Source organism: Ornithorhynchus anatinus, chromosome 11 (genome assembly GCF_004115215.2).
Source record: "Ornithorhynchus anatinus isolate Pmale09 chromosome 11, mOrnAna1.pri.v4, whole genome shotgun sequence".
Classification (NCBI taxonomy): domain Eukaryota; kingdom Metazoa; phylum Chordata; class Mammalia; order Monotremata; family Ornithorhynchidae; genus Ornithorhynchus; species Ornithorhynchus anatinus.
In genome coordinates this window covers 58,279,189-58,292,001 of record NC_041738.1, presented here as the reverse complement: position 1 = coordinate 58,292,001, position 12,813 = coordinate 58,279,189, and the positions used below count along the sequence as shown (strand labels likewise).

Genomic DNA, 12,813 nt, shown 5'->3' with positions numbered 1-12,813 from the left:
CTTCCCGTGAACGACCGCAGGGCGGATCCCAGAGATCACTGCCCAGGGGTGTCCAATTTTCCCCGTCCGGGAACCCCCCGCTAGAACCAGCTCTCTCTCTCTCCTTATTTCTTGATTTGTCTTTATCGATGAAGTCCATCACTCCTTTTTTCCCTGTCCTCCACACCCCATGACGACTTCCTTTCTTGGGTCTTCCTAGAGCCTTCCCTCGCCGCTCACCAGTCTCCCTTCGCTCTTCTTCTCCTCGACCCCGCTCCCCCTGCCCGCTCCCCCGCCCTCCATCCAATTTCCTGGTGGAGACGGGGTGCTAGAGTTCCTTTTGGTGGACTTCGGAGCACAAGAATGTATTGCTATTTTTTATTTTTGTTTCTCTGTTCTCTGTGGGGCGAGAGGAGGGATAAACAGGAAAGGAAAATCTAACTGTAGTTTACTCTGCTGCTGCGAGGGACAGCGAAGGGGGCCCCTCGGGGTGCTGGGAGCCGTCGGCTGGGAAGGAATTCCCGCCTCCTCGATCCCCTTCCCGCCTCGGGTTTGATTTTTCCTGTCGCTCGAGCTGCGGGCCAGAGGGAGGGGGGACCTGGCCTGGTCGGAACCCCAAAGGCCTGGTTGTGGGGGCGGGGTGACCCGGGGGATTCTGGGAAACCAAAGGGGGGCAAGACGGGGCGAGAGGAGTGATCTCCTGGGGGGCTTCCCCCGCCTCGCTTCCCCCCGACCCCAACTCTCTCTCTCTCTCTCACACACACACACACCCACACACCCACACACCCACACACCAATACTTCTCCCTTGGATCGGATTTCTGGGCTGGAGAATCTGTCCATAGTGGTCTCTATCGATTAGGGAGCGTCGGCGTCCATCGATATTCATTAGAACGGACAGCGCCTCCAGCCCATTAGAAACCAGGGGGGGTTGGGGGGTGGGGGGAAGATTTCTTTCCTTCTTGGAGGGGAAGTGGGACCGGTCTCCATCCCGGATCAGGGAGGCAGCGCCCCACCCTCCGGCCATGACCGACGGGAAAGCAGGGGGAGATGTCCAGCGCTCAGAGCTTCAGGTCCCATCTCCACCCTGCCTGATCCCCAGGTCTTGCCCGAAGCCACTCTTCTCCCGCCTCTGAAGAAACTGCCCCGCTCCCTCCCTCTCCCGCCCCTCTGTCACCCGTGTCCTTTCCCAACCTCCCAAGGTAGAAAGGGAGGCCTGACTCGGGTATTTAGTATTTTCTCTGTCCTTCCTCCCGTCTTCCCGTCCTCCCGCCCCAGCCCCTCCAAAAAGTGATTAAAATCTGTTAAAGAATTTAATTAAGAGAATTAAATGAAAAGGAAAGGGGCACAAATGAGTTGGGGGAGAAAAAAAAGCAAAGCTATTCTAAACGATTAAATCGCCATTTTAACAGTATAATGGAGTTTGCATCCTGAAAGGGGAAATCGGCTCTCATATCTCATCAATAATTCATGGACCGGGGGGATCACGCCGAGGTCAGCAGACAGGGCCGGAGCGGGCTCTCTACAACCGGCCTCCGAGCCAGGCTACGTGCATGTATTAGCGACACCCACCCGTTCGCCGCGGGATTCGCAACCTTCGCGCTTGGAGGTGTGGGGAGGTGGTTGCTGGGGCGTGGGTGTGGGGAGGTGAGAGCAAGGGATACAAGGGGGAGGGGAGAGAAGAGGTAGCCTCTTCTTTTTCTCTTTTCGACCCAAAGGGGACCCCTCCATAATCCTATCCCCTCTCACCGTCGCTAAGCGGTTTGAGGAAGAGTGCGGCGGTATAGAGAGGTTGGAGAAGAGACCCGGCCCTCGTTCGAAGTCTGGGTTGGGCGGAAGAATCGGAGCAGTTCTCTTCTCCTATAATCTTCCCCATCAGTCTCTTTTTCTCTTTCCCCTTTAGACTTTCTTCCTTCTACCTGTCTTAATGTTTCTGGTCTGTGTGTGTGCCCTTGACCTAGCCTTCATCTCTGCCCCTGCTTCGTCTCAGTCTCTGTCCCTGCCTCTGTCTCTGTCTTAGCCCCCTCTCCGTCTCTATCCCTTCCCTCCTCCGCTTCTGCCCCAGTTCCTGTCCTTGCCACTGTCCCTGCCCCCTTCTCTGTCTCTGCACCTGTCTCGGTCTCTCTCTCTCTCTCCCCCCGCCCCCCATTCCTAAACGCTTTCTCTTCCAGGGAACAGGATGAAAAAAAATGTCGGGGATGCCCTTATTCACCACAAACTCCCTACAATAGGGGTCCGTCGTCTTCCCCTTTGTTCTTATTCTGACCCGCCCTTTCCCCTAGGTTAGAGAATCCATAGATTTGATTTTGTGTTTGTGTGTATGTGCGTGTGTGTCTGTTGATTAGCGGGGGATAGGGAGACGGCGAAGGGGAAAAGCTGATTTTTCCTGGGCCCTCAAGCTTCTTCCTCGACCCCCGCAGCCACCTCTATCCTTCCCGGCCTCGGGTCACCTTTGAGACTCGGAAGCCCCGGGCGGCAGGCTGAAAGGCCTCTCAGCACTCCCGGATGAAATCTATAAAAGGTCGGAACGGCCGCTCTGGCCACTCCCTAGGACTCCCTAGGACGGGGCACGCTCCAGGGAAGCGGAGAAGGGAAGGAAGAGGAGACAAATTGGTAGGTTCATAGTCTCTCCCTCTAATTTCTCTCTCTCACTTTCTCTCTCGCCATTCTTCTGTCTCTCCCTCTTCCTCCCATTTTTATTTCCCCCCGCCACCCTCCAAAAAAAATCCTATATCAAAGCGATCCGCTCCCCATCTCCTGCTTGGAACACCCGAAGCCCGAGAGGGGACATCTCCCACCACTCTAGGACTTCAGCGTAAAAACTGTTCCGTTCCCCCTCCTTCTTCTCCGCCCTCCTTCCCCCTCCTCCCCAAGAGGAAAGATCATTTGGGGGAGGAAGAAGCTGAGGCAATGGCGTCTTGGCAGCGTTGCTTCGGGCAGGGATTTAGCCGGGAAGCAGAGGCTGTACCGACCTCGAGCAGCCAGTAGAGTCCGCCTGAGACCAAGTTCACAGCCACACCGGCCCGTTTGAGGGCTGGTAGCGTTCTGCGACGCCTTCCCCTCTCTGGGTCTCTTCTCTTCGCACTGGGGGAGGAGGAGAAGGGGGGGGTCTCTGGGCTAGGGCTTCACAGGCCTCCTCCAGCCCCCCAAGCTGTATCCTCTAAGCACCAAGCAGCTCTTTCCCCGACTCCCTCTCCCCATTCCCCTCCAGTCCTTATTGCTGCCTTTCACCTCTGGCACCAACCAGGCTTGGGAAAGAGCCAGGGCGGTGGCGAGTGGTGCACTCGGGGCTGGGGGTGGGGGGTCTGGAAACGGGCGGGGAGGGGCAGGAGGTGGGGAGTTTGGGGATACGGATTCGTATTCGCCTCCTTTTCTCAAGCTGGAGAAGGAGAATGCGGCCTTGCGGGGCTTGTGAAGTCGGCATTGTAACTCGAGGGGTCAGAAAGTTGGAGGGTCAAAAGTTTACGCCGTGCGTGAGTCGGTGTGGGGCGAAGGGGACGGCTTAATAAACCGGCAGGAGGGGCGGGGGGCGGGGAGCGGGGGCGCTGCCTATAGACACAGAGGAGAGTCAGGTTAAGCCAGGCTCGGGAGGCAAAACTGGGGGCGCTGGGAGCGGGGAAGGCAGAGAGGAGGAAGGGGTGAAACTGGAGAGAGGAAGTAAATCAGGGAGGCCGGACAATAAGGTGGTGTTGGCGAGGGGAATTGATCGTGACTCCCCCAGGAGGAAGAGCATGGCGACACCGAAATTCTATTTTCCGCCCCGAAATCAACTTTTGAAATACCGATTTGATTTCGGAGTCCATCCTGTCCGCCTAGTGCACTATTAGATCCCATTAGCGGGGAGTGCCTTCAGGGCGGTAACCGGAACCGGAGCAATCCCTCCTTGGGGAAGAGGGATCAAGACCTTCTCGGGCTGATCAGTGAGAGACGCGTGTCCACGAGAGCCTTCGGGCTCCGAGGAGTGGAATAGGGGCAGAGACAGATCGCACTTTCCCCGGCCCTGTGGCTCCTCCGCCAGGATACCGAGGAGCGAGTGGGCGAATCCCGCAGGCTCCTCCGACTCCCCTTTCAAAGTTTTGTTCCCCCCTCTGTTCACCCCACCCCATCAAACTCGTTTTGCCTCGATAGCCCGATTCCTCGCTTCGAACTGGGGGGAGGGGTTAAGGGATCTCCCTTGATCACACTTCAATATGCATCTAGCATCGCAGCTCCGCCTCGAGGTGTTTTATAGTTTTCATTAGACTTCTCCCGCACGCGGACAGCTGCCGAGGCGCTGCGGGGCTCTGCGGGGCTCTGTGGAGCGGTTAAAGTGTGGCGCCTAGAGCCGGGACACGCAGGCCCCTTTTTACCCTCGACCCCACTACGTCTGTCTCTTATGTGAGGTCCGGGGAGATAATCCATTTGTTCGACTTCATATTAAACCGCCGGATCGGAGACTCCCAGCGGGAGTGAGGAGCAGGGCCGCCCGTTCGATATCTAATTGTAAATATAATTCAACCCCGGTTTTTGATCAAACCGCGGAGGCGACCCCCACCCCCCTTTTGAAAACGTCCTCTTCCCCTCCCCAGTGTCCGCATAGGTCTCGGCGCGATGGTCTGGGACGCAGTTTTCGTTCCTTAGCCCCTATCCCCACTCTCTGCAACCGTTACGGTTTCTCTAAGACTGGGCCCGGGAGGACAGGTTTGGTGAAGCCGGCAGGAGCCTTTCGAGAGATATTCTTTGCACGGCCATTTGTGACTCGGTCACCTATTTCATTCATTCAATCGTATTTATTGAGCCCTTACTGTGTGCAGAGCACTGTACTAAGCGCTTAAACCCACCCGCTCTCGGCCTCCCCATTCTGGGGGCTGCGGCCTGGAACTATTTTCGGACCAGGAGGGGACAGGTAGAAGTCTTCAGTCTGTCCGTCTGACTGGCTCTAACCTAACCTCCTCTGACCCCCAAACCGCGAGTCTTTCGAAAGAGCAGATGGAGGGTCGGGAGGAAAGCGGGGATCCGTTAGGTCTATCCTCCTTCTCTCGACCCATCCCTACTTCGCTTCCCATCGGGGCAGAAAAAAAATTATGACCTAAAAATCCATTTTTTGGGAAAAAAGTCCATGTTCTCGATGGTCTCCCTACTGGGAAGTTTGGGAGAGATTGGTAAAATGTAAAGATAACCAACGTTAGCCAGTGTGTGGTGGGAACAACGGGAAAATCCGGCTGCTTCCCTTGATCCTGATATACTGGGGATTGAGGGGCATTGAAATTGGAAAAAAAAAAGCGAATTTCCTTCACGGATTCGGCCCGAATCCATCCACCTGGTGTCGGTCCCTCGCGAGTGACCCGCGTGGAAGGGCCTCGCGAGTCCACGACGGACTGCTTCCCCCCGACTCCACCACCAACTAAGACATGGGGGAGGTTTCCTGTCCTGGTGTAGGGAAGGTGCTGCGCAGGGGACGGGAGGCGCTTGGAAATTAATGCTAGGGACCCCCATCCCTCAGCTCCTGACCTCCCTTCCAGCCCCCCCCCCCCCGGTGCTTCGGTTGGAAACCAGACCTCAGGGAAGTCAGGGGGCTGAAAAGCCAAGCCGAGGGGGGTTCGGCAAATGAAACCCGCGCAGACCGAAACCAAATCGTGGCCCGCTCGGGAGCAAATTGAAGCGGTCGAGATGATCTGAGTCCAATTCCTGCCGTGTCATTTTTCTCCCAATAATGACCTGCGCTAAATTCAATATGACCGAGCGAACTGTGAGGCGTGTTATAGAAGCGGCGAGTGGGAGCGGCCGGGAGAGGGGTGAAACGCAGGTCACGGCGTCTAACAAATATTAAAATGTTCGGGGCGCCCGGGACACGCCTAGCTGGTTAACAAAGACTGCCAAAGTATGAGATTAATACGAAAACTTGGGACTTCAAAAACAAAACAAAACACTCCAAAAAAAAAAAAAGGCAACGCTGGTGTCCTCCGAGGGGCCCGGGACTTGCTCTTCTCGTGGCCGCGGGGCGGCTTCTAGGCATACAATGAGGGGTAAGGGCGACCCGAGCTTTCCGAAAACACAGCCACTGGAAAGGCCCGGGAGAACAGACTGGGCTGCTGTGAGTATTTTTTGCCTTCTGTCTTTCCTTCTGAACGCTTTCCTTCTCTTTCCTCTCTCTCTCTTTGGGTCTCTATGGTAAGCGCCGAAGGGAGGAAGGGTTCTGAGCGGGCCACTCGGGGTCGGGGAAGAGAGAAACCATCTCTCGACCTGTGGCTCTCGGGAGAGAGACAGTTTAGGGAGCTGGCGTACAGGGAGCGGGAAAGAGAAAGAGACAGAGACGGAGAAAATGAATTGTGCAGTTTTTAAACCATCGAGCTGGGATGCCCCTCGCGTCAGAAACAGGCTCTCTCTCCCTGAATCCCGCAGTCCTCCGCCATCCCCACTGAAATTTTTTTTTTCCTGCTGCAAGGGGCTGGGATGGAGACAAGGTGGAGGAATAGAGAGATCTGGAAATGGCAGGTGTCGGGCAAAGAGGAAAAGCACAGGTTAAATTTGCCACCGATCGGTTTGTTTCTCTCTCTCTTCACCTCTGTGCCTCTCCTTTTCTATCTGTCTGTTTCTCCCTCCACCTCTCTGTCTCTCCATCTCTCTGTTTCTCCCTGGATCGTTCTGCCTCCATCTATCCGTCTCCCCCCCGTTTCTCTTTTTTCATATCTCCGTCTCTGCACCTTTCCATCCGTTTGTCTGTTTGTCCCTCCACCTCCGCCTCTCCCCGCGACTTTTTCATTTCACTTCGGGTGTGTGGAATAGAACGGCGAGCAGGCCTCGACCTCCCTCGCCCGGTCGCCCCAACCCACCCGGAGGCTACCCCAGCGAGATTCGCTTCTCCGCTTCCAACCTGACTCTTTCCCTTGGAAATAGAGAGTGGTGGAGGGAGATAAACACTGAGCATCCGTCTCCTTAAACTTCCGAAATACCGACGGTTTTGTGGGCGCAGGGGTATGTTGAGAAGGAACTTCTGTAGGTATTGGGGGGTTAGTGCCAAGGGCCACCCGCGCCTGGCTAGGGGACCGAGTCCGGCCAAGAGGGACTTCTGGGCACACTTCGGAAGGTCCCTTTAGACGCTAGGGGTGCTGGCGCTGTTCCGAGCAGAAAACCCTTTTGTCTGCGTTAAAAAGGCATTTAAAGCCCCACACAGCTGGAGGTTGGAGACTCCGGCTCCAGATAGCTCTATCCTGAAAACAGAAAGGTGTTCCTCTGTTTTTCTGGACAAAAAAAGGAGTCAGAAGATGTATTGGCTGGAGTGAAAGTGATAGGATAGGAAATGAGAACAGAAAGGGCCGAAGCCTCAAAGCCCAAATGGGCTTCAAGCTCGGAGCCTAGGACGAATTCGGCGGTCCGAGGCGGGCAGTCTGCGTTTGGGTGTTTGGGGGGAAGAGGAGTGCAGTGTGAGGGGGGGTACCTTTTGACGTTCCCAGGGCCCCAGCTCAGACCCCTGATTCTTATTAGAACCTTCGCCGTGGTGGTCCGGGTGAGGGAGAAGATGCTGGGAATGAAGTCATATTCCCAAACCGGGATAAATAGGGGATGGGGGAGGGAAAAGAGAGTATGAAAGGGCAGGGGCAGTAGAAGTGGCGCATTCGGATGCTTGAGGCTCACTTTAGAACCGGTGATGGTGGGCGGAGGTGGGGGGAAATGGGGCTAAGGCCCCAATCCTCAGATTCGTAAGATGCTCAACTCTACCTCTGCTGTTCGGGTTCTTTTGGGATTGTTTGGGGAGAGGGGAGTATCCTGGCTAAAAACAATTCTGCTCCCAACTTTTATCCTCCCGAATATTCCGAATGTCACACCCTCTCCCTACATCACCCCCCTCCGCCCCTTCCTTCCCCTCCTGCTCACCCCGGAAGCCTGGGCACAAATGGGGGGCGGGGAGAGAGGGAGGTCTGAATCGCTCTCCTTTCAGAGTCGGGTAGAGAGGTTTTGGGGGGTCGGTGTTACCTCGCTTTCCGGAGTTTTCATCCCTTCGCCCGGCCCTTTCCGAAGGGAATTCCCCTCGGCTCATCCGGCCCCACCGTTTGACATTTCCCCACGCTCGGAAATCAAACGCCTTTGATCTTTTTCTCAGATTGTAAACGGAATTGCCCGCCATTAAAAACGGTGGTCCCATCTGCTCAGCCTTTCTGTATTTTTTTTACAGCCCCTTTCTCTCTTTTTACAATTGACTAGGAAAAGAAAAAGTACTTTTATGACTCCTAGCCATTCCTCGCCTCTCCCCTCCTCCCTCCTCCCAGAAATGACCGAGAAAATATCGAATATTCGTTGGATCGAGAGCTGAAGACTGAAACGAAGGAAGGGACAGTTCTTTTCTCATCTCTTACGGTGGATGGGCCTTACGTGGGAGGGCGAGACGATTGAAAATCGACGGGCACGAATTTTGATTCTTATGACCGTGTTGGACGAATCTCTCTTTCCTACTGCATGCTCACTGTTTTATACGTATTTTATACGAGAGAGGTGTGGGCTCCGCGGCGCAACGGCTCGGATCAGAGCCGGGTTAGAACGGTCATGCCCGTTTCCCGGCGGAGATGGGTGTATTCGCGGAGAGTTAGAGAGCTCTTTCTCTAGGAAAGTGAACCGCAGCTTTTTCGCTGCTACCAAATAGCTCCATAAACCGAAGAACGCACTCAAACTAAATGAACCGAAGGATTTCTATGCAAAGAAGATATGTCTGTCTTCTGTATATACCCTGTAGATCCGAATTTGTGTAAGGAGTTTCGTGGTCACAAATTCGTATCTAGGGGAATATGTAGTTGACATAAACACTCCGGTCATTTTTTTCCCAGAAGAAATAAAATAAATTAAGTGTTTAAAATGGATCCAGAGACGGGACCTTTACGGGAGAAAAATCGGAGGGATTCACAGTTCTACCTGAGATCTCAATTCTTACCCTTCTCTCCCTCCTCAGCTTTCCCGGCCCCAAGAATCCCCTTCTCTCTCCCTATTTTAAGGTTAAGGAAAAAAAATTCCAACCTCCCCAAGTATGATTAGTAAGGGGCCGGGCGTGAAGGCGGGGAGACTGGGAGGTTGCGTCATAAAGTCCCGAAAATGACTGTTGCCATATACTGTGTTCGTGGAGGGGACAGACCAGATAAGGTCTTCTGTTCGGAAATATTTCGAACGTGCGGGGGAGATTTATCTTCTCAGTTCAACTTCGAATTGGCTCCAAAGATTTAATTACAATTCAACCAACACCTACACCGACGTCTCATTGGGATGCGGGGTGGGGCGGTTCCTCATGGGATTAATAACGAGATCGACCACAATGGCAACAATAATAAAAATATTTCGGTTCCTGAACTGCTCTATTCAGTCCTACGACTCCCACACTTCGGAAAACAGGGAAGTGGGGGCGGGGGTGGGGGTGGGGATGGGACGGGGGAGAGGCGTTGGTGTCCGACCCGGCCAGGCTAATAGCGCGACTAAATGCGGTTTCGAAGGCGAGGGATCCCCGAATTAGTGGATGAATTTTCTATCGATCTGCCAGCAGCGCGATTCATCTCTGCCAGCTCCCTCCGCCCCACCCCCCCGCCCCCGGCTTGCTCCAGGGCCTCGTCTCCCCCGCGAGAAGGAAGGACGGAACAGCCCACCCCACCGGTTCAGATGCCCCTGTTCGTAGACCTCCCCCTTTTTCCAGGCCTTCCCGCCCCCCCCCCCCCATCGCCCCTACCCCGCAAATGCCGGCTTCACCCTCTGCTCTCCCCTAAGGGGCAGAACGCGCTACCGGCGCGCCAGGAGTAGGGAGGAGGGAGAGAGAGAAGGGAGAGAGGGAAATGAGATTGCGGGGGAATTAATGGGAGAATCCCCTTCATCCCCCAAGCTCCCACCTCGATCCCCCTGTCCCCCTGGCTCCTCAAGCACGAGAGAGACAGAGGCAGAGAAAGAATGAGACAGAGAGAGAGAGAGATCCAGAGACAGAGACGCCCTGGGAGGAGGGGTGACGTGGGGGGAGGGAGAAACTCTGAAGATCTTGGCTCGGGTGAGGTCCGAGTGAGCAGATTTCCTTATCCGGGAATGGCAGGCGGCGCGACCATTGGCTCCCGAGATCACGTGGGCCCAACTTTGTTCACTTGACAGTAAGTAGGAGGGCTTTGGGAAACAGGAAAACGAGTCAGGGATAGGAATAAATTTTAGTATATTTTGTGGGCAATTCCCAGAAATTAATGGCTATGAGTTCTTTTTTGATCAACTCCAACTATGTGGACCCCAAATTCCCTCCCTGCGAGGAATATTCCCAGAGCGATTACCTACCCAGTCCCTCGCCGGGATATTACAGCGACAACCAGAGGCGAGACAGCAGCTTCGAGCCTGAGGCGGGCTATCCGCGGCGCTCAGCCTGCACGGTCCAGCCGTACTCCTCCTGTCAGGACTCCGGCCACCCGCCGCCGGCGGGGCTGCCCTCTCGGGGCCACGGGCATCCTCCGCCGGCCGGGCTCCAGGACCACCTCGCCGAGGCCGCCCAGCGCTGCGAGGCGGTCAGCCCGAGCCCCCCGCCTCCACCTTGTAGCCAAAACGCCCTGCACCCCAGCCCTTCCCACTCCTCTTGCAAAGAGCCCATAGTCTACCCATGGATGAGAAAGGTTCATGTGAGCACGGGTAAGTAACCGAGTCCGCTTTCTCCCCCTTCCTTCCTCTCCCCCCCCCCCCCCGTTTAGCTTTATAGTGACTTGAACCTCCGAGTCGTGGGGGGCGGGGAGGGAGGGGGGAGCGGGACGGGACACACCAATTGCCCCGCTATAAAATCGCCATTGCCGGAGATTTACGGGCGCCCGCTTTCAGAGCCACATAATTGCAACCCCCATAAATTTTTATGGCACTGTTTGGTCAGGCGCCTTTGAAGTCGGTTCCCCATCCTCCTCGCCTTTCTCGCCGGAGACTTTTTCGCCCGGGAGAAGCTTTCGAAGTGAAGTTTTATGTTGAGGAGGAAGGAGGAGGATGGGTTGGGGGTGGTGGTGGTGGGGTGGGGGGAGAGGTGACCGGCACAGCGCATAGTGGTAATTTGTATTTAAGTGGTGGGTTGAGTAAACTTTTAGCCTTTTTCCCTCCCTCCCCTTCTTCCTCCCCTCGCTCCCGTCTCTCTGGCCCTTGAGAATGTGGGAAAAGTTTCTCCGCGAGGCAAAGCGCCGGCCCGGAATCTGGGCAGGAAAACATGAATCTAGGAAGAGGAGAAAACGAAACCCCTACAGCCCCCGGAACTCCGACTCCTCTAAGCTCAGAAACCCCAGGCGCGGGGGAGAAGTGGGAAAGGATTAGAGACTCGTGGGAAGACGATCTCTTTAAAATTTTTCGAGGGCCCTTACGTGTTTAGGGCCCCTGTTTACGCTCTGTAGGAGACCTTTTTTTTTGTTGTGGTAGAGAGAGACGTGTGTTTGTGTATGTCTCTGTCTTTTATTGTTTAGCTGGGATTCTAGGGGATCTCGCCCCCTCCTCCTGGGTAATAAAAGTTTCTTTCCCCCCTTTGTGTCTGTCCAGTAAACCCCAATTACACGGGAGGGGAACCGAAGCGCTCTCGGACCGCTTACACACGCCAGCAAGTCTTGGAGCTGGAGAAGGAATTTCATTACAACCGCTACCTGACCCGGCGGCGGAGGGTGGAGATCGCTCACGCCCTGTGCCTCTCCGAGCGCCAGATCAAAATCTGGTTCCAGAACCGAAGGATGAAATGGAAAAAAGACCACAAGTTACCCAACACCAAGATTAGGTCCAATTCTTCCAGCTCGTCCGGAGGGGCTCAGAACCGAACCAACGGAGCCTCTTCTTCGTTATAACTGCTCCCGTAGAGGGGAAGACCCGGATTCTTTGGGGGTGGGGTGGGGAGGGGAGGGCGGTGAAGGGGGAGGGAAGAAGGGGAAAGGGTGGTGGTACTTAGTTCCAGGAAATATTGTCTCTAAAAAAAGATGAGGGGGTGGGGCGGGGAACTTTATTTATAGATGGAGGGGGGCAGGGGATTCCCCCCACCCCGGAAGCACATAGAGTGTTGGAGCCTCTCGCTTGCTTTCATTAAAGAGAAGGAGGAAGATAAACAGAGTAGCTTTCATATTTGGCGAAGAGGGATCTACGTTTCATCTTTAATCACGCCCGGACCGGTCACCCCGCGGACTTGGCCGCTCTCAGGCCCAACCTGGCCTATTGTCCCCTCGACCACCGAGGATCCCGGTGACAAACGGCGCTCGGATTGTTGAAGAAGGACCTGGAATCTCTTTCTTTCCTACTGACGGTCTGATCCAGACACCCAACGAAAGTCTACTCAGCCATCCAGATAAGAGCAGTTCTCTGGATGGGAAAAGCCCAAACAAACCAAAAAAAAAAAAAAAAACCATCATCGCCAGTTTACTGGCTAGAACTGTGTTCAGTGTTAAGACTGCTGGCCGATCCGGGAGAGGGCTACGCTCGTGAGCAGGAGTTTAGCATTAGGGAGGAAGGGAGGGAGGGGTGGAGGGAGGGAAGGAGGGGGCGAGAGCGGGGGTGGGGATGGGGGTGGGGGGTTGGGGGGGGCGAATCTGGCACCACTGAAATAAGGAGGGAAAGTGGGTCAGAGGAAAAGAGACCAAGAGAATGTAAATTGTGTGTATGGCTTCCTGCTCGAGAAAGTCCAGCGGATTAGCAGACTCGCTGGAGGGTCTGAGAAACGTGTTGGCTCTGGTCACGGGACGATAAAACAATACTACCTGAATGCCCAATGGTCTTCCAGGGAGCGGGCCAAGGGCGAAGGGATCCTTTCCCTCATTGCGTCCAGTCCGCTTTGTACTGACAATGTGAACCAGGAATAAAGCGTTGCACCTCTGTCTGGGAGAAAGAGCCCTTCGGGTCTCCCAACAGCTTT

General features: G+C 55.1%; 1 protein-coding gene and 1 non-coding gene across 2 annotated transcripts; both read left to right on the top strand.

Moving 5' to 3' along the window:
* Positions 1 to 8,648: 8,648 nt before the first annotated feature.
* Positions 8,649 to 8,770, top strand: MIR10A (microRNA mir-10a). Its single transcript, NR_034816.1, has one exon. It is a non-coding gene; the product is annotated as a microRNA mir-10a (primary transcript).
* A 1,164-nt stretch (positions 8,771 to 9,934) lies between these two features.
* On the top strand, positions 9,935 to 11,792 carry HOXB4 (homeobox B4). The gene is made up of 2 exons (XM_007666368.4): positions 9,935 to 10,586; positions 11,463 to 11,792. The coding sequence occupies exons 1-2, from the start codon at positions 10,154 to 10,156 to the stop codon at positions 11,756 to 11,758; spliced, it is 729 nt and encodes a 242-aa protein (XP_007664558.1). The 5' UTR covers positions 9,935 to 10,153; the 3' UTR covers positions 11,759 to 11,792.
* The last annotated feature ends 1,021 nt before the right edge of the window (positions 11,793 to 12,813 follow it).

What these genes read in the sequence shown, in the direction of transcription:
- HOXB4 (XM_007666368.4), top strand. Translation starts at nt 10,154, where the DNA reads ATGGCTATGAGTTCTTTTTTGATCAACTCCAACTATGTGGACCCCAAA. An exon ending in AAAGGTTCATGTGAGCACGG is followed by an intron (nt 10,587 to 11,462) that starts GTAAGTAACCGA and finishes GTGTCTGTCCAG; the next exon opens with TAAACCCCAATTACACGGGA.